Source organism: Aphelocoma coerulescens, chromosome 2 (genome assembly GCF_041296385.1).
Source record: "Aphelocoma coerulescens isolate FSJ_1873_10779 chromosome 2, UR_Acoe_1.0, whole genome shotgun sequence".
Lineage (NCBI taxonomy): Eukaryota > Metazoa > Chordata > Aves > Passeriformes > Corvidae > Aphelocoma > Aphelocoma coerulescens.
Window position 1 is genome coordinate 81,469,474 of NC_091015.1, and position 26,435 is coordinate 81,495,908.

General features: G+C 39.1%; 1 protein-coding gene across 1 annotated transcript; it reads left to right on the forward strand.

Annotated features, from left to right (window-relative positions):
• Nucleotides 1-303: 303 nt before the first annotated feature.
• Nucleotides 304-25,123, forward strand: KDSR (3-ketodihydrosphingosine reductase). The gene is made up of 10 exons (XM_069008269.1): nt 304-565; nt 7,599-7,688; nt 8,814-8,870; nt 13,637-13,702; nt 13,846-13,941; nt 14,910-15,101; nt 16,827-16,910; nt 19,271-19,354; nt 21,160-21,261; nt 21,617-25,123. Exons 1-10 carry the CDS (start codon nt 458-460, stop codon nt 21,734-21,736), a joined length of 999 nt encoding a protein of 332 aa, XP_068864370.1. The 5' UTR covers nt 304-457; the 3' UTR covers nt 21,737-25,123.
• Nucleotides 25,124-26,435: the final 1,312 nt, after the last annotated feature.

Genomic DNA, 26,435 nt, shown 5'->3' on the forward strand with positions numbered 1-26,435 from the left:
GGGCGGCCGCACAGCGCCGCCGCTGCCCCGCAGGGGGCGCGCTCCGGCCCGGGAGCGGCTCGCGCTTCCCGCCGCCCTTTGCCTCCGTCCCTGACCCCGGGAGCAGCGCGCGCTCCAATCCGCGGGCCCGGCCCCGCCGCGCCGCCAACCCGCGCGCGCCCGCCCCCCGGCCGCCGGCCAATCGCGGCGCGCGGGCCCGCGCCCGGCCGCGGCAGCCAATCGGGCGGCGGCGCGGGGCCGGGCCCTGCCCCTCCTCCCGCCGTCCGCCTCCTCCGCGCCGCGCTCGCTCGCTCGCTCCCTCCCGCCGCGGCAGTGCCGTCTCCGCCGGTCTCGCCGCGGCACGGGCAGGCGGACGGGCGGCCCCGCGACCCCCGCGCCGCTGCACCCGCCCGAGGGGCTCGGCCCCCCCGGCCGCCCGCCCGCCCGCTGCTCCTTCTCCCCCGGCGCAGCCCGAGCCATGCTGCTCCTGGCCGCCGCCTTCATCGTGGCCTTCGTCCTCCTCCTCTACATGGTGTCGCCGCTTATCAGCCCCAAGTCTCTTAAGCTGCCCGGCGCGCACGTCGTGGTGAGTGCGGCGCCCCTCGGGAAGGGCACGGGGCCGGGATCCCCTGTCGCCGTCCCGCTCCGCCGCGGGAGGAGGCAGCGGGAGGGCGCTGCCGCTCGGCCTCGGCGCTGGGAGAGGCAGCGGGGGGGCTCCCGAGCCGCCCGCCCTGCGCCGGGAAAGGGAAGGAAGGAAGAAAGAAAGGAAGCCGCTCGCTCCGAGGTGGGGGCGCAGGCTGCGGCCAGTGCCCCGTTGGCAGCCGGGGGTATGGCTGCAGGAATCCCGCTGCAGGAGCGGGGGGAGCGGGGAAGGCAGGGAAGGGAGGTTTGGGGGCACCCGGAGCAGGACTGGGGGCCGGTCAGTGCCAGCCTTGGGGGTGCCCGCTCTCGGACCCGCGGAAAGCTGGCGGTGGCACCCCGAGCTACCAAAACACGGGAGCCACAAGTCCCGGGCGATAAGGAAATGACCTGTCCCCATGGCTCTGACAACCGCTGTGTGTCCCGGTTGGCTTAAGGCGATGGTCTGAGTCACCATCTTCCAGTCTTTGCGCTGACTTTTTGAGACATTCCTTTTGAACGCCCCAAGCCGCCGGTTACCTTGAGTTTTCTTTTCTTTCAGCATCTCCCAGGGTAGTCAAGTGGTGTGTGTACACACGCATAGACCAAAGGCCAAATCTATGATTTCCTTGGGCTAAAAAACCAAGTCAGATATGAGGAAATGGAAAAACCAATACAAAGGAAGTGGTCAGATGACACTTGGGCACCCTTTCATCTTTAAGCACGTAGATATGGATATCTTTGAGCAATATTTTGACAAGATGGTAGAAGGAAGTCTTTGGAAGAGCATACTGTTGAAAGAGTCCATGAGTAGTAAACCGCTGGAAGTTGCATGAGTATGTGGCTTGGGAGGAGGGGGACCGAAGATAGGGGAATACTGTCCAGGTGCTTTCAGAGGAATCACAATAGTGAATTTGGGCACATGACAGCAAATGAGTTAAGCGGTTCAAAGATTCAGGGTCCTAGAATCAGCTTTCTTATTTTGTCTCCAAATCTCCAGGGTATGTGCTGTGCAGAGAAGCTGCAGTTTACTCTTTGTTTAAATTTCCTGTAAGTGAGTAGTTTTGGTTTTGTTTTTTCATTATTATTTTTCGCAGTTCCTCTTTGGAGGATGGAGCTGTCCCCAGAATGATTTAGATGTTTTCAAGTTGCAACAGTGCTCCCAAGTTGCTTTATGCAGTAGGTGTTAACTTGGGTGCTGTAAGTGGCTTTACCGCATCATGTTCTGTGTGAGGTGTGTTCAAGGTTGCATTAAGGTTCTTGGGTTATGGCTCTTTCCCCACAGGAGTAATGATTATAAAGCAGAGGTGAGGGAGACTTATGGGCTTTCTGTGACTTTTATGAAGAAATAGAATAGCAAACATAAAAAGCTAAATGGATTTTATTTCTTTTTTGTTTCTTTGCTTGGTTTTATTTATTTACATATGCAGTGATAACACGAAGTTTTGTTCATTCTGTGTAGTGATTAAACTCTTTAAAAGCTGCTGTGCTGGTTCTTCTAATCAGAAGGGTTCATTTAAACAAGTTCCCATTGAAAATGAGACTATTCTTGTTGGAGAAGCCTCCCTGTAACCACTGCTGCTAATTAGCAGTTTAAGCTCAATTTGGTACTAGTGGAAGTGTAAAAAACAGTATTCTTGCAAGTCACGTAAAATTAGGACTTCAACTAGAAAAGTAACTATATAAACATATTGATGAAGAAAAAGGCTGTAAGATACATCCAGCTTGATGATAAAAATCTGCAGGCAACTAGTTTTATTGATGCCACCACTTGTGGAACTGCTTTTTTTATTTTGACTTCAGTAATGCTCTTAAATTGTTCGTGCAAAGTAATGAAATGTGGAACAATTGGTTGGAGGTCACTAGTTCTTCGATGTGTAGATGCTGTTCATAGTTCTTGACACTTGTACATGTGGATTTCAGATTCCCTAATGTCATGTATAAGGAAAAGTATTAGATGATGGTAATGTAAATCAGAAATACTATTCAAAAAGACTTTCCATGTTGTGTGTGTAAAGTGGATTCTTTGATCATATGGTGGGAGTGAACATTCTCTGCTACTGAAATGACTGAGAGACTTCATGAAAATATTTAAGGACCATAACATTATGTAAGGGCTTCTTTGAAGTCTTCTCACAGAAAAAAATCAAAATCTGCTTAAGTATCAGGCCTCAGTTAAACCCATTGTTGAAATAATGGAAAAATAATAACCTACAAATTGCATATATAGCTGCTTGAGCTCTTTCAAGAGGACAAGTGATTGTCATTGCACACTAAATATAATTTTTCAAAATATACTTGAATAGATTGCTTTACTGAAGTAGAAAAAGTCAGTCTTCCCTAGAAACATTTCTTTCCAGGGGCCTGTTTAAAGTATCATGAAAATGTATCTGTTACATTTCTGAAGGAAGGTCATTGGGCAACTTCAGAGGCTGTTACATACCAGTTACTGAATTTTCAACTTTAGTCAGCATTCTTTTCACTTTTAATCCTTCAGAAAAATTATTTCTCTTTACTCCTAACAGTTATGGTTAGTACATGTTTGAGTTATGGCTAAATAACTGACTCTGGCTGCCATTTGGGATAGGAATTTGAAGCAGAAAACTAGTGGGTTTTTTTCTTTGTCCTCTCCCGGGGTCATTTGCATGATGGAAGCCCTTGCTGTGTTAGGCGAGACATGGTTTCTGGAGAAATCAGAGAATTATAAGAGTCTCTTTTTCTTAGAAAAGAATAGGAGTACTATTCAGAGTGAGAGTCTAGAGAGCTCCAAATTACTCATCGTCTAATCTTGTGGGTTCCCCCTCCCACCCTGTCCTTATCTGCTATGTATTTTCTTTACCCCAGCTAGCACCATTAAATGGTAAGGGCTTCTCTGCTCTTAGATTGGCTCAGGCATTAGGTTTAATAAACAAAATGCTTCTTAGATGCTTAATACTTCTTTACTTCTAGCATGACTAGGAAAGTGTTCTTAAATAAAGGGTATAAAAGTTATTTTTGTGCGGTAGAGCTGCAGCTTCACGTGCTGAACTTCTTTGTGGTTTGAAATTCAGAAGGCAGTTTTGTACATCTCTTATTTTGCCACTGGCTTTAACTCTCTCCTTTGGTCTCAGGCTACAAAATAGCACATGTCATGGATTCTGTAAGAATAAGCTAGTATTTTGGTAGCTGGCTATAACAGTAGACAAGAATATGAAAATAGGCTAAGGCAGTCAGTCACCACTGCTTTGTTTGCACTGAGCTCACTCAGACCACATTTAACTGCCCTTTGTCAGGGATGCTTCACCTGCTCTATACACATTCTCTCTTCAATTTCTCTGCAAAAGTTTTTGACTGGTGTTTAAAAACTCTTTGCTGAAATATTAATGCTAATCACCTCCCCTTGTTTCAGCCTTAATCTTTCTAAAACCAAGTTGTATTTCTGAGAAAAATCCAAACCCCTGAGGTCTCAGTGTTACGAATGCAGTTTATCAAAGTGTGGATTAGTGATGGCAGGAAACAGAAAGATGTCTCCCTGGGACTGTCTCCCATTCAGTTTGTCAAGGGCCCTTTTTCATGTGGACATAGTTCAGGACGATTGTGCCGAACCCTCCTGCACATGGGTCATCTCTAGTCCAGTAGTTTCCCCAGTTCTGTGCAGAACCCAGCCTGGTAACTGCAGTTGGCTTTAAGGATGGCCCATCTTGGTGTGTCTCAGCACCATCACCCCTGTGTTGGGAGCGATAAGATCTGTGGTTTGGACACATCCGAGTGGTTCGACAAGAGGTCATTTTGAGTCTAGTCAGGCGTGCTAACCTCTTAGAGCAGATGAAAGGCCTGTTCTGTTTCAGCAGAACCTTCTAACAGAGCACTGTCTAAAAGCATGAAGCCAGCTTGCAACCAGTTCTAAGTGAAAGTTAGTAAGTTCTATTGGAGACACCACATTAAGTCTTGATTTTGATCATTCCTGATGACAGTTTAGTTAATTTGGATTCAGACTGTCTCACCAATTGAAGTGAATTTCCAGTATCTCAAATTTGAAGCTCTAATAGATCAATTCTCTGTACCTCACCCCACTGTTTCCATTTCTAAGGGGGAAAAAACCCCTATGATTCTTAAAAATTGAACTCTGTTATTGAGGATCATAGCTCAAGAAGTTGGACACTTTTTGGAATAGCTAGTTTGGTACCTGTTCTTTTTAAGCATAGAAGCAGATCAGTAACACTGCTCAAGGGCTGGTAGTACTGCATTCTGAACATCTGAATTAATACTAAGTTTTAATTCTTCCTCCTTGTCAAAAAATTTATCTGTGATTTGAGTTGCGGTGGCCAGATTCTTATTTTTGCTAACTCCTCTGAGGCTGAGTTACAGTAAAATTTAAAAATGGGATTGGTGGCAATTCAAATGTCTGGAATTAATGAAAGGCAGTAGCAGTGTAGAACCATTGGCTACAAGGGTAATTGTAATAATGTTGTCTTTACCAGAGTAGGTGTGTGCTCTTTTGTTAGTTCTGAGCATCTGCGTTAGGAACTTACCTACCTAACAGACCTCATAGATTTGCTTAGGTTAACTTCATTGTAGCACAAAGCAAACTTTTCATTAGTGTTGGGGATTTTTTTTTTTTTTTTTTGCTATTACATTAGCACTCATGGTGAATGTTACTGAAAGATGTGTGTATTAGTAACAACCTCCCACGTGCTTGTAGCAGCCTCCCACCTAAATGCTAAAGTTCCCAGCTAATTGATATTGCACTTTATTGTCGATCAATCTGACATGAGCTCTGTCCAGTGTTCTTGGGTGTGACTGTAAGTAAAAACTTCCTTTTTCTGTTCCTTGCATGACTTCAGACATTGCCTTTCTGAAATGAACATTAGTGTTGTTTGACGAGCTGGAGGCTTGGTGCCAGTACCTTCACCTGCAGAGAATTCCTCAAGCACTACTGTAGTTGACCCATTCATGATAGTCACCAGTCTGTGCTGGTAGTAATCAGCTGTCTCACCAAAAATTAGAATTGGAGCAGTCTTCCATGCCCATTGATTAGTGCTGATGTACCTGCTGCTGACCTGTAGAAGCACCTCACACATGCTCTGCACCTGAGGTCTGCCTGAATGTATCAAACTATTTTAATCTTTTCAGATATGTATTGGAGTATTGCAATCTATTTTAGGAATTTCATTGTATTTGTTACTTCTTTCCATCATGAAGCATTAAATTAATTCTGTGGTTCTGCCACCTTAATTAATAATTAACATTTGCACTCTTATGGACTTAATTTACACTGAAAGCCATCATCCTTGGTTCATAATACTACAGACAGAGTCACGTTTCTAGAGCAGGGCACGCATCTTGGAGTTATCCTCAAAGGTGGGTGTGGTGTGAAGCTGATCTTGCAGATTCAATTAGAAGTTAATCTGAAGCAGTTCTCTCTAATAACAGAGGAAGCCTAAAGAGCTGGAATTAGTCTTTGTGAGTGCTACACCCGTTCTTGGCCCATTTGTGGCTGAAGATGAACCAGTCAGAAACTGTGGATTGTGTTGTAAATCTTTGCTAGGATTATTTTATTTGCACTAAGCTGTTTTTGAAGGCTGGTGGTAAAATACTCAAATGAAAGAAGAGTTTAGTTACTCATGGGAATGTACTTCTGACTCTTCTGACTTTATTGCCTCTGGGAGTGGAAAGAATTTTGAGGATAATGCATCTCTGAAAACAAAACTGAGACATTGCCTAATGAGGAGACAAGACAAGGCTTTTGATCGGATGTGTAGTTAGAGATTGGGATCTTGCTCTTACACGAATTAGCTCAATGCCTTCATTTTCTTAAAATGGAGGAGGTAACCTTTCACTGGAGTCTTTGGAAAGGTTTTGATAAAGAGCAAAAGATTGATTTCCAGAGAAATATGAATTTCATCTTTTTTCCAATTCTTCTGAACTCATTTCATCAATGTATTTTTTTTGACAATAACTGCTTCTAGGTATTTTGTTCCAATATTTTCTCAATATCACTTTTAATATGCTGTTTAAGGAAAATTCAAATAACTTGGGTATATAAGGAAGATACCAGTGTGTGAGAACCGAAGGCATGTACAGACTGAGACTCATCCAAGTCACCTAAAGATGTCAGACAGCCATTTTTATTTTAGTCAAAAAGAGAGGTCAGGATTGTCATCTGCATCTTGTTCCACAGGCAGTTCATAAGTAGGTTTATTGAGGGTAGTGAGGGAGGTGGTAAGGTGACCTTCACCTGTATGTTGGTATCATTTAGCAGGATACACTCCTGCAGCATATGATGCAGGACTGTACCCATCAACATGTATTTGTCTAACATTAGCAAAATACTGACTTCCTGTTTGCATATAAGACCATCCAGGTGTTACAGCTTGAAGGAAGAAGAAAAGGTTATGGAAGTTTAGGTGCTGGCATCCCCACTAAACTGAAATAGCAGGATGGCATGGGGGCAGTTCAAGGTTCTGACTGGGGGACTGAGAAATAGGCTACAAAGGGCCAATTGTTGAATTAATGGGATTTTTTTGTTTTAATAAGAAAGAAGGTGTTTTCTGTTTTTGTTTACATGATGACATCTTCAGAAGACAATCTGCAATAGCTGATATTAGAAATAATTTCTACTGTGGCCAGGTATGAAGGGGCAGTATGTAATGGCACTATTATGGCATTAGTAGTGATTTGAGACTTTTAACAACGTGCTTTTAGAAATAGGCCATGGAACACGTGAGAGCGCCCACATGGGAGTGGTCTAAGTGTGCCTGACAACAGAGATGACCAAAAATTATCACTGAGGTAAGACTGGATTTAGGGTAGAAATAAAGGCTCATTGATCTATTCAGATCTTATGTTTCATTCATACTCTGTAGGTAAGCCAACTTTAGTGCATCTCCTGTATTCGTATCTCATCCGGTGATATTTTAACCTCAGTATGTTTTTAGAATTTTCATGTGATCTGACTCATACATACTGGGGGAAGGAAGGAGAATAGTGGACTAACACTGCCATTTTCAAATAACTTTTAGGTAACTGGAGGCTCCAGTGGAATTGGAAAATGTATTGCTATTGAATGCTATAAGCAAGGTGCTTTCATAACACTGATTGCAAGGGATGAGGTAAGTGTATGTGTGATTTTACTGGCTAAACTGTTCACAAAATCTGTATAGATGGGGAATACTTTTGGCATTGGTGATTATTCATACTTCTTCAGTGTATATTTTAAGGGGACCCTAAGCATTCCAAATTAATGCATTTGAATAGCAGAGGTGGCTGCCTTTTTAAGAAGCATAGCCCAACATGGAATTTGTGATTAGCTTGCCTTAAAACTTTGCCGGTGCTATTGCTTTTGTTAATGGCATTTGTTATATCATTGTCTAGATCTGTGCCAGAGCACAAAATCAGGAAAACCCCTATATTGGTTAAAACTATAGAATTTCCCTATGGTAAGTGACATCTGGGAATTTAATCATCTCTAAAAGTCACAAAATATACTGATGTCAAATCAGCATTATATCATATTTTTTACTAGTGAAAAACTCTTCATCAGGACAGCTTTGGAGGAAAAACCATTGCTTTGTTGGATTGTTGCTATTGTTGTTTTTTTAACTAAGAGGTATTCAGAATTCAGCAGTAGTTAGGAAAACAGAAGTACTCTGTTTTCATAACAGGCTGTTGTTTTATTTGTTGTGAAAAACCTAAATATTCTGGAAACAAAAGCACTTCATTTTTGGGGGGCCCTCAGTCCCAGCTGATCTTATAATTTACTTACACTTGAGAACTTACTTTACATAACCTTGAATTAAGTTAGAATTAAGAGAATTTTTCTTGAAAGGATTATTACAATTCGAATTTACCAAATTTTTGGGTTTTGATTATTTCATGCCAGTGATTCTACTGCAGGAGAGTTTATGTAATATTACATAAATACAAAATAGAGCCAAAATAAAGTAGAAGAATCAATACCTACAGTCTTAGGTGCTCTCTGTAGCATGAAACAAAAGCATTAAATCTATAGAAGTCATTACTGTCTTTAGAACACGAAGTGAAAAATAGTGAAGTGAGTTCTTGATAAATTTCATGTTTTCATATATTCCTAAGTCTTCAAAATGACAGTAAAATGCTGTAACTGGTTGAGGATAACTTTGGGGGGCTTTAGGGAATGTTTTTAAGCCTTACTGGAGTACTGAGGACTACCACTGCTCTCAAAACCACTATGCTTTTTGTCTTTGTGTCCATTTCAGAACAAGCTGTTGCAGACGAAGAAGGAAATAGAAAAGTACTCTGTTAATGACAAGCAGGTAAGGTCACTGCCAAGAGGGGCTGTTGTGTGTTTTGTTTAAGACAATCACTACAACACACTTCATTGGTCCTGTCTTTAAAACAAAGCTGTTTGACAAAAATGAGTGAGGACTCAGTATTTGGATTCGGGAATATCATGGTGTCTGTTTACGTGAGATGTTCTGAGCTCTTGCTATATTTGATGTTGCCTAGCTAGTGCATTAGCCTGCTTTTCTTAGAAGAAGATGTCTTCATCTGTAGGTGTAGAATGCTTTTTTGGATAGCTGCAATTTACTGTCACTTGATGAGCATTTTATTCTTTCAAATGAAGTGGAAGAACCAATTTTTTTTCCCCTCAAATATCTTGGTTTTTTGCAATTCATAAATACACCATCTATCTTGGGAAAGAAGTTTAGTTGCTTGTTCCCATGTTTATTTCACTACATCATACTTTTGTTCCATTTCCTGACTAAGTACTGTACCAGTTACACAACTTAAATTTGTGGAGTTCTGAGACTTCTAAACGTAGAAGCTGCTTTGCTGAATAGATAATGCACTCATGCATAAAGGCAATGGTTTTAGAGCTTGCAGAAGTACTAGCTTAGAATAGCTAAGTTTGCTGTGTTCAAAGCATGCAACCTTGAGGTGAAATGTTAAAATAATTTTTTCTCAGTACTAATAATGGAGAGGGGAAATAGTATTGAAACTATTAAATTAACATCTTTGACTTCTTGTGTTCCAGAACTTTGTTGATGATCACAAATAGAAGCAATTTATTTGTCCATGAAAAGGGATTTGAATTGATAAGTTAGATATTCTGTTGAAAAGAAGCAATGAAAAAAGCTGAATATGTGCAGACAGTAAGACAATAATATTTGCATTATAGTAGCTGATACAAAATTTTTTGATACTTCCATTTATAAGATAAGGTTCTGTCTTTGCTTCCTTATACTTTTGTCAAATGGCTCAAGCTGATTTTTGTTTCTGTGCATGCTGCCTTACTCAGATCAACTTTGTTTGAAAATCTAAGCCATTTGAGGTGAGGAGAAGCTGTATTTTGCCCATTAAAAAAAATCCTGATAACCATTTTCTTTTAGCTGCTCTAGCAGTTTCCCAAGCTTAGCATTACAGTTAATCCCTTGTCAAACACTGTGTCAGGATGTTCTTGTTAAAATCTGTCCTAGCTTGATAGATGCAGACTTTTTAAAAGAGTATTACTTGGTGCATGTTCCTAGGAGTTTCAGTGAAAATCTCCAAAAGTACCTTCAAGGTTGAGCAAGCTCCAGTGTGGACTGACTGCGACTTTTTTTGCAGAAGCATTTTTGGGCTTGCAGGCAGGTTAAGCAGTAGGTGATGGGCAGGCTGGCTCTTCTGTAGCTGTTGTTGGGTTGTGGACATGGTCTCGGGGAAGCCTGACTGATCTGAATGCAAAGAACAGAACAGGGAGTCTGGGGCAGAGCTTGCACTGGAACAGCAGATCACGAGCTGGAAAGTGACAGTAGATGAACAGAGAAGCAGTACCAAAGGATTGCTGAAAGGCTGTAGAGAAAGTTGATTATTACTGCAACCGTAGGGTATATCACCGTGTCCCGCAGCCATAGGGAGGAGGAGAGAAGATTCAGCAGGCAGGAATTGTGCAGCAAGATTGATTTATTTAATTATTTTACAAACTCTTTTATAGACTTTTTTCTTCATAGTCTTAATTGGACAAGGGATCAGCCACCCCTTGGGGTGGTTGGCTAAAATCCTAAAACATCCATTGTCAAAATATTTTTCTACTGTACCATAAACAAGACTTTTCAAGGCTGCAGGTGTTTGGTTGTTTACATTCCCTGCTACCTCTTCTGTGAGAGAGAAAAGTCTCTCACGGTCTTAGAAAATAGCAAGAAAATCCTTGCTAGCAGCATTTTTGTATCCACAGTGGATGTCTGGTATGGATAACATACATAGACTGTTACCTTTGCTAGATCATGGAATTACAGTATGGTTTGGGCTGGAAGGCACCTTAAAGATTGTCTAGTTCCAATTCCCCTGCTGTGGGCAGGGACACTTTCCATTAGACCAAGTTGCTCAGAGCCTCGTCCAAGCTGGTCTTGAACACTTTCAGGAATGAGGCATCCACAGCTTCTCTGGGCAACCTGTGCCAGTGCCTCACAGTAAAGAATTTCTTCCTAGTATCTAATCTAAACCTACTGTCTTTCAGTTTAAAACCATTTCCTCTTGTCCTATAATTACATGCCCCCCTTAAGCTTTCTTTTAGGCCCCCTTTAGGTACTGAAAGGCAGCTGTAAGGTTTGCCTGGAGCCTCTTCCATGCTGCACAACCCCAGCTCTCTCAGCCTGTCTTCATAAGAGGGGTGCTCCAGCCCTCTGGTCATTTCCTCCTCTGGACTCACTCCAGCAGCTCCACGTCCTTCCTGTGCTGGGGCCCCAGAGCTGAATGCAGTGCTCCAGGTGGGGTCTCACCAGAGCAGAGCAGAGGGGCAGAATCCCCTCCCTCTCCCTGCTGCCCACGTTGCTTTGGATGCAGCCCAGGACACCATTGCCTTTCTGGGCTGCAAGCACACGTTGCTGGGTCATGCCCAGCCTCTCATCCACCAGCACCCCCAAGTCCTTCCCACAAGGGCTGCTCTCCATCTGTTCATCCCCCAGCCTGCATCAATTAGGGGGGATTGCTCCAATCCAGGTGCAGCACCTTGCCTTTATGGATGTAGGTGTGCACTGGAGTAAGATCCTTACCCTTAGAGGTTTGTTCCAATATTTTTAAAATCCTTTTTCTAATCTAGAATATTCCCAGTTACTTTACTGAGGGTTGAGTTGATCTTTTATTGGGAAAGCTTTATTAATGATCCAACACCATGCAATATTTAGAACAAAATGTAATGAGCAGGCTGGGCATAAGACTACTTCTGGTAGCATATTCTGTGTCCTGGATGTGGATCGATAGTCCATATTTTGGAGTGAAGCTAACTAGTACATGGTAGCAGAAAGAATGTATGATAATAGAAGCAAAGAGGTAAATTGTAAAATGTGATAGCAGTCAATAAAAGCTGTGGTAGTTCCCAAGTGTGTTGTTCACAGTGTAACTAATCTATGCAATCTGTTAAATTAAAAAATTGCTCCAATTTTTGTAGAGAACTGTGATTTGCTTAATCTCCTCACTGATCTTGGCAAAGACGTCCAAATTATAATTCAATGTTGTTTGCATTCAACTGCTGCTTTCTTAAACTTACGAAAAGGTAAATGTTTCCAAAATGTAATAAGTGCCTTAAGGGGATTCCTGCCAATAACTTGGGCCACAAGTTTACTCTGATGTCCAACTACACACAATGCTGGGAGGCAGGAATAGCCAACCTGCTGTACAGGAATGGCAGGCAGATTCTGGTTATGCAGCTAAGAAGTGTCACAGTCTGACCAGGGTCAGGACTGACAAATCACTGGCTGCCATAGCAGTTAGTTACACTATGGTAAGCCTTTTTTGTGTGTGTGCCCATGTGCTCCGTAAGTATTCATGAGCATGCTTGTTACAAACTACTGATGACTTTGTTTTATTTCACCTCTCACTTTAAATTAGTTGACCAAAGTAACAGAAAGGATAGAAGTTGGAACAAGAATACGGGAATCCCTCCTTTTATTGCAATAGGAGATGGCTTTTCTTTTCAAGATGAGGAATTGCCCCAGAGCTCTGTTGATGGCTTAGCAGAGAGAGTAGCTTATTTGTTTAGCACCTGGCATTTGCAGCAGTCTTACAGTTGGGAAGTGGTAACCTAAAAGAAGCAGTGCTTTCTTTGGCCAGAAGTTGACTTGAAGGTGCTTCAAAACCTAGATTCTGAGACCATCTTGCTGAAAATAGTCAGTAACTTTCAAGGAAAACAGGGTCTAACTTTTAGCTGCAAGAAAATCATATCACTATCACCTGTTTTCCTTCATCCTGCCTGCCCACCGCTCCCCTCTCCTTCTTTCTTCCCTGGTTACTTTAATTTTTCTGTATCTTTCAAACTAAACACCTTAATGTCTGATTATCAGACAAGGAGTAAGTATGTACACAGTACTTTGCTTTTTTTAGATATTTATGACACTGTGCAATGTGTCAGTTTCTCATAGAATTTTTTTTTTGTTTTGTCCTTGAGGTGTCCCAATTAAATATTATGCAACTAGGTTTACTATTATTCTTAAAAAAAAAAAAAAAAAGAAATTAGGTAGTGTGCATTGCAAGTACTAAAATTAGTGGGTTTTTAACACTTGCTTTCTAAATTTTGGAACAGATTGTTTTTACAGTGCTGGTGCTGCAGTTTCAGGATATACTGCAACCATGCCTTGCTATGAGGTGGAAAAAACTTTTTTCTTTAAAGATGACCCTAAGCCACACAAATGGTTTGACTTGTGTTTAGCTGATGAAAGTTAAATATATCACTGGGGAATTTTGATTGCCTTAGTTAAAATAGCTTTTTCTAAACTTCATGTAAATAACTCCATCAATCATATGTCTTAGTACAATAAATTAGAAATTATACTTTGCACATGAGTAGCTGCTTTGAAGATCATGAGGTGCTTATTTGTTCTTAATGTAATCTTTATTATACTAGAACCTGTGTGTGAGGGGGAGGAGCTTGGAGGGAGCAGAGATGGCTTTCTCCAGTGTGGAAAAAGTGCAGAGTATCTTGTCAAAAAGACTTTTTTTGTGGAAAAGATAATGACATTGGACTTGTTTCATTTTGAAAGGCTTGGAGTCAACAGTTACTGGACTTAGTGTCTTGTGAAAATGTGCTTTCACTTTTCTTTTCTAGGTCGTACTTTGTATTTCTGTTGATGTGTCTAAAGACTACGAACAGGTGGAGAATGTTCTAAAACAGGTGAGAAAATAACTGATTCACCCATATATCTTAAGAAATTTATCTCTCTGTGTTGTATTTCTGTTGGAAATAGTTTCTTGTATGGTGATATAGGAAGGTTTTTTCCTCTTAAAGAGTATCTTAACCTCTGTCGCCTCTTCCAGGCTCAGGAGAAGCTGGGGCCAGTTGACATGCTTGTAAACTGTGCAGGAACATCAGTTACAGGAAAATTTGAGGATATTGAAGTGAATTCTTTTGAAGTGAGTGAGCATACTTTTTTATTTCATCATATGATAATTTCTTATTTAACCATTCTAATAATTAGATTACATTCCTGTGTCTTTGCAGACTTGGACAGTGTTACACTTGACTTGTGCTAGCTGTCAGAACCTCTTCAGATTTGCAAGGGCTGCCTCTAACTTCTTCCCTAACGATTTCACATAGTTTCATTTTTTTCTGTTGAAGATTTTTCAAAAATATTTTTAATGTGTTTAAGAAAAATGCAGCTGCTACCAGTCTTCAGTTCTGAGATGCACAAATTGTTTCAGCTTGAGAAGCTGCTGCTCTGATGAAAAGACGAAATGCAACCCCAAAACACCTGCATTTTGGTTACTTTATGCCCGCAGCCCTCAGACCTCCATTCATCTACAGATAATGCTGAGTCATCTGAAAATACTAAATAATGGGCATCATTTTATAATAAATTTGAATCATCCATTTTATTGCTTGTATAGGCTATCAGTTGTGTTTTAGGTCTTCTAGAGAGTGAAATTAAAGACTTCCCTTGGTCCTGGCAAAGAATAAAATCTCTGAAATGTGTAAATACGTAGCGTTTTTCCTGTTTCCTGTTTTAGAAAGCTCTTTAAACTTTCAGTATGTTTTCATGCATCATGCATAAGTGGATTGCTTCCTGGAGACTGTTCAGGTTATATTTTCCCTCATATATTCTTCTTTTTTCCTTCAAGGCCATATGGTTCACAGTATTATCAGTATCCTGGATGCTATTAAGACTTACAAGATTTCTTTTGGCTTGAAGTGAGATTTTTAGCTATAAAACAGTTTATGAAGCTGTAGAATAGAAAACAGTTGTTTCTTTTGCCAGAACAGATCTGGTGAACTGATTATTAAAGCAGACTGAAATAGGGGGTTTTGTGATAAATAAGACCAAACAGCCGAAGGATTCTGGATCTGTGGCTCAAATACTGAAATATTAATATTGTTTGTACAGAGATTAATGGCAGTCAATTACCTGGGAAGTGTTTACCCGAGCCGAGCGGTAATCGCTACCATGAAGGAACGAAGGATGGGAAGGATTGTGTTTGTATCATCTCAGGCTGGGCAGTTAGGCCTGTTTGGTTATACAGCTTATTCTCCAACGAAATTTGCTCTTCGAGGGTTGGCTGAAGCCCTGCAAATGGAGGTATGTGTGCAATAATGTTAAGTAATTTTGATTATAAACAATTTTGTTTTAACTGTCAGCACAGGACGTTTTCATTTAAATAGGTTGGGGTTGGTTTTTTTTGTATTGTGCAGTATTGCTAATATCTGTGTTATTTGCCCTCATTTGGCAGCAGTTCAATGCTATTGCTCTGCATGGGGACACAGAAAAGAACCTGATTTCAATTGTGTAAGAGGGAATAGATTGAATCTGTTCCTAGAACTGAGTATGACCACATGTGCAGACATATTTTTAATCTTTTATTTTAACTAAAAGGACTAGATTTTTAAGACTTTTGATTAAAAGCCTTCTTCAAGGTCCTAAGTGCAGAATGGTGTTGAAGATATCACATGGATGCATGAGAGATAGGCCAATGATTGCCAGTTTGTTTGAGAGTCCACAGTGAGTGGTATGTGAACCATATGTAACAAGTTAGAATTTGAGGATTGTCCACCAAAAAAAAAAACCAGGGTTGACAGTGACTCACCCTTCTATATTTTGATATATATTTGAGCTTTTTATACTGTGGTGATCTAAACTTACGGTTGTTTTAAGACCAAAAGCAAACAAACACCATTTTCGTTATTCAGTGGAACAAGGTGGGTGAGTACAGTGCAGTTACACAAATAAAACTGATTTGAAAATTACTTGTGTCATTTTTCTGTTAAGAATGTGTATTTGCATTATTAAGTGTTTATATATAAAATGCCTGTCTTTGGTTCTAGACTGTTGCATAGCCCTTGTTGTGTGCCTTGATCAGGATAAGAATGTGGGGTAAAACTGCCAGAAATCACTCCTGGTCTGCCAAATAGAACAGTGTGAATGCAGGGTCTTTCTTCAGACTGGTGACAGATACTTTTGTGAAGACTGAATTTTTCAAGACTAAAAATAGGGTGTCTATGGGCGTGTGATGTGGTATTTCAGTAAGTGTTTTCAATATAGAATGTTTCATAATCTAAATAAAAATGTTAGTGTTTTACAAACACTTTGCTTTATCATAGCCCTCTGAATATTTTCATTAAAAGCTTTTTTTATTTGTATTGGAGTACAGATTTGCTTTGTAGCAGTTTCTGAATAGTATTGCACTACGTGATGTAATTCTATGACACGTACATACAAATACATAACTAAATACAATCCTTGAAGTAAGACTTTCCATTTTTCCTCTCATTTTCCAATTATTTTTTGTCTCCTTAGAGTTGACCTCTTGCAAGTTTATAGCATGGGTTGAAAAGCCTTGAGACTTGAGTATACCTCTTAAAGATAACAAATTTGAATTTTACATTTTTGTTGGGTTTTTTTCCCTCAGTGAAAGCCTTTTTGGCCTTGTGTTTATGAGTGCTGGGTACTGATATTTGACAATGGTTTTGTCTTCCTTTAGAAATTGAAATTGGTAAAGTTACAGACCTAAACTACTCTAATGTTCTTCCCAAATGTCTTGAGACCCACTGGGATTCATCACATAATTTACAAAGGCTTTAGAGACTTACTAGAAAAAGCATCATAACCACCTTTTAAAAATCTTTGTTGGTTTGTTTCTCAGTTGACAAAGCTGCAAGTCTTGTAAGTGCTGAATACTTAACCCTAGAGGCAATTCAAATTCTTGCTTGCTGAATTTCTTAATTACAAGAGAAATGAATGAAATTATAAGGGACATGTAAAGGCTGTCAGTATTAAGATAACATTTAATGCCTTTGTAAAACACAGGTAAAACCTTATAATGTCTACGTAACAGTGGCCTATCCTCCAGATACTGACACTCCTGGCTTTGCAGAAGAAAGTAAAACAAAGGTAAATTGTGCTTCAGTTTTTGAAATCACCATTTTTAAAGCATATTAAGATTTTAGGAAGTACTTTTAGACACTTCAGTTTTATCAATTTTTAACTACTCAGTTATATAGCTTGTAGGGTAATTTTGTGTAGTTTCTTGTTCTGAGGCTTTAAGAACAACTTACCTTTAAGATCTGAACCATTGCAGAGTATCTCTGCTTACAATCAGAATATTGGTGTGGAATGGTAAACTGTAAAATCACTATTTGTTTTGATATTAAAGCTTAATTAACCAAAAATAATATTCCTGTTTTGCATCTTTGATAATGTGTGGTTGTTGTGATAGATGTGACAGATTGAAATAAACCTCAGCTCCTTCAGTGGAGCCTGCAACCTAAATCATGTTGTAAGAATGCATGTAATGACCCCGCTCAATAATGGCTGTTCTGTAGTATTACGGTAGAAAGGAAACTCTTGCACTGTGTTCATAGTGGAAATGACAATATCACTTTTCAGAAGGATGTGTCAGCAGCAGGCCTTTTTTATTTGGATTGCCTTAAAAGTGGAAGTTTTGACCTTTAGTCACCTCTTGTCATTTGCTGTGTCCATACATGTGGAAGTATAATTCTAAAAATCACATTCAGGCCCCCTGTTCAGACTAAAGCATCAGGTAACCAGAAAAAAATCTCTTTATTTTTTATTTGCATACTGTGAACTAGAAATCTGGTATCTAAGGCTATCATCTTTTCAGCAGGCACCATCATGTATAATTGGAAATTGAGTTTGAATTCCATTTTGTCTTTCACCCTTTGAATAGGAATCAGTAGGGATTGTATAACACAATTCTTACTTCATCATTTCTTGATACAGATATTCTGTATTAAATGTATACTCCCACACATCCGCATAAAGTGCCAGAATTAGACATCTGCAGATACTTGTATAGCTTGCATATTCTCTAGGATTTTTTCCTTCATAATAGCCTATTTCAGGGAACCAGCAGGCACCAGCAGAATGTACTGTTCATCTAAGATTTCTCTTAGAAAGAGATTCAGAGAGATTTATCTTATTTGTCAAAAAACTCTTGTCTTTTAGGAAAGAATTATGCCTTGTTTTAGCCTACATGACCTCTTTGGATGACTTGCTCCTAGCATGATAGTGTACCTTAAATCTCTGCAATATTGCACTGCTCTGACATTTCAGATACTCATTTATTGTTGCATTTATTTAATACTACGGAATTACTATTAATATTTAATACTAATTAGAACATGTGCCTCTACCTTGCATCTCCTTATTTTTCTCTGTAATCATTGAATGTAGTAAAAGAAAATGTCAGGAGCTAGGATACAGCTTTCCTGTGTTTAATCAGTAAGCTTTTCTTTTTTTTTTTTTTGAGGTAGCGGCTTCACAAATGCCCTGGCCAGCTGAGCAGCCAGATCAAGTATTTAACGTCTGATTTCTGCCTGCCTTATTCCCAACATGTCATTAACATTACCTGTTGCTCCTGAGCAGCTGCTATTTTTTTTCCAGATTTAGAGTATTTGAATTACTGTTGATATCCCTATATCTCATTCAGGTTTGTTTGATACTGGCCCATAAGCTCAAAAATAAGTAGGGGCTGTGAAATGGAGATCTGATGACATAAGCCATATCACTGTAGGAAAGCATGTAAAAGGTTTTTCTATGTGATTTCTGCTGGCAAAAACACTGATGTCCCCCTGGCCCTTAAAATACACCCACTAAAAAAAATAAAATTCAATGAGCATGGTTGATGAAATCAGAACTCATAATTCTACAGATATTGGGAATAGGCCCCTTTCTGTGAAATTTAATTACTGTAGTACTTGGAATTGATGATGAGAAACCTCTGGTTGCTCAACTTTTCCCTACAAGTGCTTTTTTAAAAGTAATAATCTCAGAATTAAATTAGTCCCAGTATTAGAGTAGGCATGAAAAAAAAATAAAAGCAAGCTGTTTTATAGGATTTTAAAATATTTCAGGCCAATCTTTTACTTCATTTGTGGCAAAAACCATAAATGACCTAGTATAGGTATTGAGGAAATATAGTTCAAGCATTTTGATAGCTTCTACTGAAAATAAAATACTTGGGGGAAAAGACACACTTTCATAGTAGTAATAAACTATATACGAAATAGTACTACTCAAGGAAAAGTTGTCATTTCCCTTTTTAAAATTGGACAACTATTTATGAACGTGCTTATACCTTTGTTTAAATGGGTGTGTTAGGTGACAGTATGGTACCACTTGCTAGCAATGATGTCATCTGTGACAAAAGACCCAAACCCAAAATTTGACATTCATGTTTTTCTCTCCTGTGTGTTGTTAGTCAAACTTAAATGGGTGTTTTTCTATTAAAGCCCTTAGAGACGAAGCTGATTTCTGAAACCTCATCTGTTTGCCAAGCAGAACAAGTCGCCAGAGTTATAGTGAAAGATGCCATAGTAAGTAAATTATGTTTTTTGAGCATGTTCTGTGTTGAAGAGGCTAGGATCACGTCATGTTTGCCTAAGGACCATAAGATAATGACTAAGCTAAATGCAAAACCAATTAACCCAGAACAGTTCTCTTAGGTTAGTTTGAACAAGAGCTGTTTTCTTTACTCTTCTCTTGCCACTGTGCCCACAAATGATTTTATACAATCTCTCAGAAGTAAAAGGTATCCGAAGTTGTACACAGACAGAAAAAAATGATGCATCAGTATGATGCAATGTCTCAAAGATGGATTATGACCGACTTGAAAGCACTAAATTCTATTGACTTTTTATGTATCAAATACCATTTGTCTAACCTCAAAAGCTTGTTGTACTCTCTTATTTTTCTTGAAGATGAGTTCATATAAAAATAATTTTACAATAAAGGAAGGCAGTTGATCGCTTTTGGCTTTTAATATCTGAAGACTGTGATTTATGAGTGATTAAAATACATAAAATGCTGTTCTTAGTGTATTGCCTTTCTGAGGATTTTTTTTTTCAATGTTTTGTGCTAGGGAATGCCTGTGTGCTTAATAAAGCACCTCAGAATAGAAACAAACATGAAATTTAATGATCATAAAGCACACACATTTAATCCTAAAACCTGCAATTACATTGCAGTTCCAAATACTCTTAATCTTCAACATGGTTTACATCTACACAGGTGTTCAGTTGTGAAGTTTTTACAGTATTTTCACAAATACAGCTCATAAACACAAAATTATGTCTGATTTTGTTTTAAAAGCAAGTACTACCTCAACACAGTATTCTCCTCTGGTGATTAAGGAAAACTAATCTCCTCTCTCATCTTAAGCATCTGGTGTATCTATACCATACTTTCTACACTTTGGATCATATATTAGTTCAGACATGATCTTTATGGACTCTAGCCATCAGCTGAGAGACTGAAATAGAAACAAGAAGGTGTCTGTGTACTCTCAGGTCTGTGTTGGGAAATAACCAGATCTAATAACCTCTACTACTTTGCATAGATTCACCCTTAACCCTGATTCAGGAACGCCACCTTTTCCTGTCACTTCCACATTCCATTGATTTAGTCCCACAGTGTTTCAGAAAGTCTGTTTTCTGGCATAAAGTCAAATGGAAACAAATGAGAGAAGCCTGGGAGTAAGAGCTGTAGAACTGCAATTTTTCTGTTAAGAAATTAAAGTTGTTTGGTTGCTTGGGTTTCTTCCTGGTGTCTGTCCCCGCTTTTCTGCCAGCTGAATTGCTTAACAACCTGTGTCTTGCAGTTAAAAATTCTTGATATAGGTGAAGGAGAACCTGCTACGTAGCATTTGAAATACATCCCCTTGCCAAATCTCATGTGATAAGTAACCTAATTTTAACAAAGGGCAAGTGGTATTTGTCACACAATTATTGTAGTGATTGGTGATCTAATAGAGTGAGGGTATCATTCCGTTTCTGAAATATGCTTATAGCTGTGAAGATTATCATGCATCTTCTCTACAAGTAAACATGCCTCAAGAAGAAATTCACAGCCTTTATGTCTTGTAAAAATCTGCAGTAATTTAAGAGACGTTAGCTTCCTTTTCCATTTTTAAGTGAATGCATTTTAGAATGGTGCTATATAGCCCCAAATATTTTTGAATATTTTGTTTCTTAATTAGTGTAATATTTTTTTTACATTAAAATATTTGTTGTTAGTGATGTCAGTCACCTGTGTCCATCAAGAGTAGCTGTTGAAATAAGACACATCATGATTAGCCACACCTGAGTAAATTGCTTTTTCTCTTCTTAATCCTTCCATCCAGCAAGGGAACTTCAACAGCTCAGTTGGATCAGATGGTTACATGCTGTCAATATTGACAAGTGGAATGTCACCAGTCACTTCTATTACTGAAGGTCTTCAGCAGGTAGGATTTGGGATTAGTTTTCATAATTTCTGATAGTTTAAAATGCTTTTAGAATGTAGAACATTATGCAAAGATGGATTATTTTTTCATCAAATGGCTGTTAATGCTTTGGCACTTGGGTTTAGGAAACTGCAGTAGTATTTCCAAGCTGAAGCAGCAAATTGGTGAGTAAGAATATTCCCTGCTGCTCAGTCCTGAGCTGTTACATAGTTAGCTTGGTTTGGTAAGTTTGTTTTCTGAAGATTATATAACATGCCTGCCTAGAACTTCTTATTTTTAAAAAATTTTATGATTCAATAATACACTGCAATCCAGGATCCTAAATGAATTGAAAGCTGTTTCTCTCTGTTTCCAGGTTGTTTGCATGGGCGTTTTTCGCATCATTGGCCTGTTTTACCTAGGAAGTTTTGACAGCATAGTTCGTCGCTGCATGATGCAAAGGGAAAAATCTGAAAGTGCAGATAAAACTGAGTAATCTTTACTTTGAGTGGAAAGAAGGATGTCAAGCGGTCCTGGACAGCTTGCTGCTTAAGTGGGACTCTGTTTTGCTCCTGAAGGATTTAGACTGGAAGGACTTGCATGTGTGACAGAGGAGTCCCCTCAAAAGCTATGAAAGAAAAAACAAAAGTACAAATCCAGAAAATGCCAAACTATGCAAAAGTGTGAATGAGGATTAGATACCTTTTTTTTTTTGGTGATTTGAGCTGGAAAGAATTTGGGGAGCTTGTAAGTGATCTGCAGAGTAGAATTTGAGAATGGACTGTGTGCGGTAATTCTGGACAAATACTTAAGTTTTCTCACTTTGGTGCTTATGGATGAAATAAGTACCATGACAGACCGGGCTGAAGTAGATTGAAGTCCCCTGAACAAGTTGGTACCTTTTGCTAACGTTTTGGGACTGCTTTTGATTTAGAATGTTAACTCTTCCTTTGGCCAATCTACAGATCCTTCTGTCAATGACAGCTTTCCTTATTCTGTCCAACATATGACTGTGGAAACCTGGAGATGGCAAATACGTTTGTATGATCCAAGCTTTCTCAGTGTGGGAGTAATTAAAAAGTATGGTTTAATATATGCATACTTTCTCAAGGGAGATGAAGAACCCGTTCCCACAGAGAAATGCTAGGAGATGTGATTGGGTCTGTAGCTCTTCTGGCCCTTGAAGTATGTTGTGAACAAAAAAAAAAAAATCAAACCAGTATCAAGTGTGTCATGTATGACTCAGCATTTTAAGCCATTGAAAAATGTACGATTTTTACAGATACTTAATCTGCCAGTTTTTGCTCTGGAAAGGAAAGTGGCTTAATGCTACTGTTATGCACATTAATTTCAAAGCTGCAAATGATGAGCCAAACCAATAGTTGATGATAGGATCAATGGTAATTAAAATGCCAGGCTCTTCCAGTAGCAGGAATGTAGCTTTTTAGGGCAGAGGGGTCAGGCAGAGGGAGAGGTGTGTGTCAGAATGGCCTTCCACATTGCATTTTACCACTGCACGGAAAAGCTTTCACATGAGAAATTACATAAAATACTCTCCTTATATGACCCACTTCTAATTTGTTTCATTTACATTATATGAAACAAGGCTGCTCAATAACTGCTTCAGAATACACAGAACCCAGTTGTTGTTTCTAATAAATCTCATTTAACACTGAAAAAGCTTGATGCATAACAATGATGTTTTAAGGGTGCACTATGTATACAGTTTATTTAATGGACCACTATAGTAAGTGCCTTGTGAGCTGCTTTTTTTTTCAAAAGCTGCATATTTTGTATTTGTTAGCACTGCTGTGTTTTCAATGTCATATTTGCATTTTCATTCAGTACTCTGAATCTAAAATTATGTGTAAAACTGGGCACTTTCACTTCTTTGAAAGTAATATTTAACAAGCAAAATAGGCAAAATTTTGATTGCTTTTGTTAAGAGATTCTCTATATCTATTTAAGAAGAGGTATTCAATTAAACTGAGATGAAAAATAATAGGTGGTTAACTGGAAAAACTTAGAATGTAATTTATTGATGCTATTTGTTTTCCCTCTCTGAATTAGGTTGATCACTTTTCAAATTTTCTTCACATGGACTAAACTTGCTTTAATACCTGGTTATAAACATATTTTTTGGGGAGGATCACATTGGCGCTCTCATTTTAAGTGGTGAAAATTCATTAGATTGCAAATGTTGAGGCACTGTTTAATTCTTCACAAAGCCTATGTTTTAGGTCCTGCCTCCTGATTTTGTTTAGATATGTGAAGTTGTGCATGCCTATACTATAACACTAATTTTGAGAATATAGTGTATTCCTGCGTTTTTAAACAGCTTGGCTTCAGTGCAAAGAAATCTAGTGTGCATATGTATTTCCTGTGCTGCTTAATGTGAATGACATAAAGGAGCATTTATCATACATCCATTGTCAACATTGCTGTGTTTCTTAAAGCAACATAACAATGCTATTCATAGAACCATGGAATGGTCTGGGTTGGAAGAGACCTTAAAGATCGTCTCTTTCCAACCCCACTGCCATGGGCAGAGACACCTTCTGCTAGACCAGGTTACTCAAAGCTCCATCCAGCCTGGCCTTGAACACTTCTTCAGACCCTATGATCTATGTTATTCTTGTTTTGATGCAAATCAAATACTATTTTGACCACCTGCAAAAGATACCAAAATGGGTGAATTGGTTGTGTTGGAGTTTGAAAGAAATGCTTATGTAAGTAACCAGCACAGGCTTGAAGGTCAGGACTTAAAACCAGTAAGCCTTTGGATACTTGAATTTTTGGATCTTCAGCTTGGAATGTTAAAGGGTTTGCGTTTAAGAAACATAACCCAGAAGGTCAGAGCACACACAACACTTTGGCAGCTGGGCCTCTAAAGCTTTCAGGTTGGACGTCTTGGATCACCACTCACCTCCCAACAATGACTGATAGAATTCATTGCAAGTGTCTGTGAAGGATAAGTAAGACTACCAGGTGAAAGTTAGGGCCCTGTTCTGCAGACGCTTCAGTTTTGCAGACCTGGTTTTGCATAGCTTAAGTGGTTGTATTGACAGTGAAACTGCAGGTTGAACCCCTCAGCAATTGTGGAAATTGGAATAAGGTATGTTTTTCAAAGCAAGAAGAATAATCTCTTTCAATGTTCTAGTTTCTGCTGTTGCAAGTTAATGATGTTAATTTTAACTGATAAACTTCTCAACTGTTCTACTGTCAAAACAAGGTAACTTGTCAACTACAGCCTTTGGTGTAAAGTTTTGTTTTCTTATGCACATTATCTACCAATGTACTCATTTTAAGGTTCAATATAAAGTGAAGGAGATGCCTTGTAATCTTGTGGAAAAATGTTTAGCAGTTGAAAAACTCTTGCCAGTTTAAATGTTACAAAACCTCTGCATCGAAATGTTTTAGCAGTGTATTAGATCCGTGAAGATCTTCAAATAGGCTTTATTTTCTACTTATTGTCTGATTGTCAATAATTTAATCACTTGTGCCATATCAGTTGGTGTCTTGTCTCTTGTTTTCTTGGTCAGTCTTTAAGATTGAATTTAGGCTTTTACAGTCTTTTCCATTCCATGTAGTTTCTAATGACTGTTTGCTTTATATACAGATTTATTATAATTTTACTTCTAGTTTACTTCACCAAGGTGTTCATGTGCAATTTAAATAGATTTAATATTTTAATAAGGAAAAAATATATGGGTGAATAAAGTTTATTTGCTGTGAAAAACTCTAGGCACTTTTAAATGGTAAAGATATATAGCGTTATTTGTAAAAAGAAACGTTGTGCTTATTGCGTCATCATTTTTTGTGCCAGAACTGTAAACTAGTTTTCATATTTTATATTTCTCAAAATAAATGGAGAATCAACAAAGCCTGTAACTTTTAAGTTCTTTGAGAGGATGAAGAGCAATGGATAAATTTATTTGTAGGGCTTGGTATGGTGGGGTTTTTGGTCTGGGTTTTTCTTTTTTAAACCTGAGACTAGCTCAGCAAGAGTCTCTTAATTTTTAGGACAGCAGAGGAGGCAATGTATCCTTCCATTTTAGCAGCTTGGGGCAGAGGTAAAAAAGGATGTAAATAATTTGACTGAGTATTGTCAGCAGACCCAGTATCCTCAAACTATAATGAAAGTGAGATTAAATTGACAAAACCTGCCTTTGATGCTGAAGGTACTGCCAGTATGTAACTAGTGCTTGTGCTCTCTGGAAGTGCCTGTGAATCCTGAGGAGCCAAGCAGTGCTTATTCTTCCTAGTGGAAAACAATAGAAGTAATAGTTTGGGCAGATGTCTTTCTGTACCAGCACTGAGCACGCAGCTGTATAGAAAATCACTGTATTACGTTGAAGCTCTGTAACAGGAAGGGCTTGAGTGTGAGCTTGCCCCCAGAATAATAGTGAGGGAAAATAGTGCCAGGATACTTATTCTCAAAGTAAATTCAAAATCTCAAATGCTCAGTCTTTTAAAAAGACATTTGTATTATGTAAATTATCAGAGAGACAAAATCAAAGATGGATTGAGGAGAGCATATGCTGTCTAAAATGTGTTGTTGATGTTACTCTTTTAATTCTCCCAACACTCTGAGTTTTGAAATGGGAGAAGGCCATGTTGCAACTGGAGCTCCTGATTTTTCCACTTCAGTGCAAGTAGCAGGCCAAACTAGATTCCTCCTCAGTCTTTTTCATAATTTAGCCTCGTAAGTGAAATAAGATTATCTTGTAGTTCCATTTAATTGGGTTTTTTCCTGCCCAGCCAGTACCAGGCACGCTGTAGAGTAGGTGTGTGTGTGATTGTCTGTCAAAGCTGGTAGTAAAAACCTCATGAAGTCATTTCCTTTCCTCTGTCACTGGGGGGAGACTTCAAATGAGGTGTCTGTCTTCCCATACCTCTCATCCTCTCTCTTACTACTTTCAACTTAAGTTGTTCTAAATTGGTGGGAAAGGTCGACCGTGTTAATCTTCCATGGGTGGTGGTCTGCAGGGGGGGGGGAATAATGCTTTTGGATGAAACATGCACTGAAGGAAGTGGAAAGTGCAAGTTTTTGGGGTTTTTTTTTGGTTTTTGTTTTTTGGGGGTTTTTTTGTTTGTTTGTTTTTTGTTTGTTTGGGTTTTTTTTAACCCAAAAGATGCATATCCAAATTCGGGGCAGCATCTTATTTGATGTGGGAAATGCATTTCATAGAATT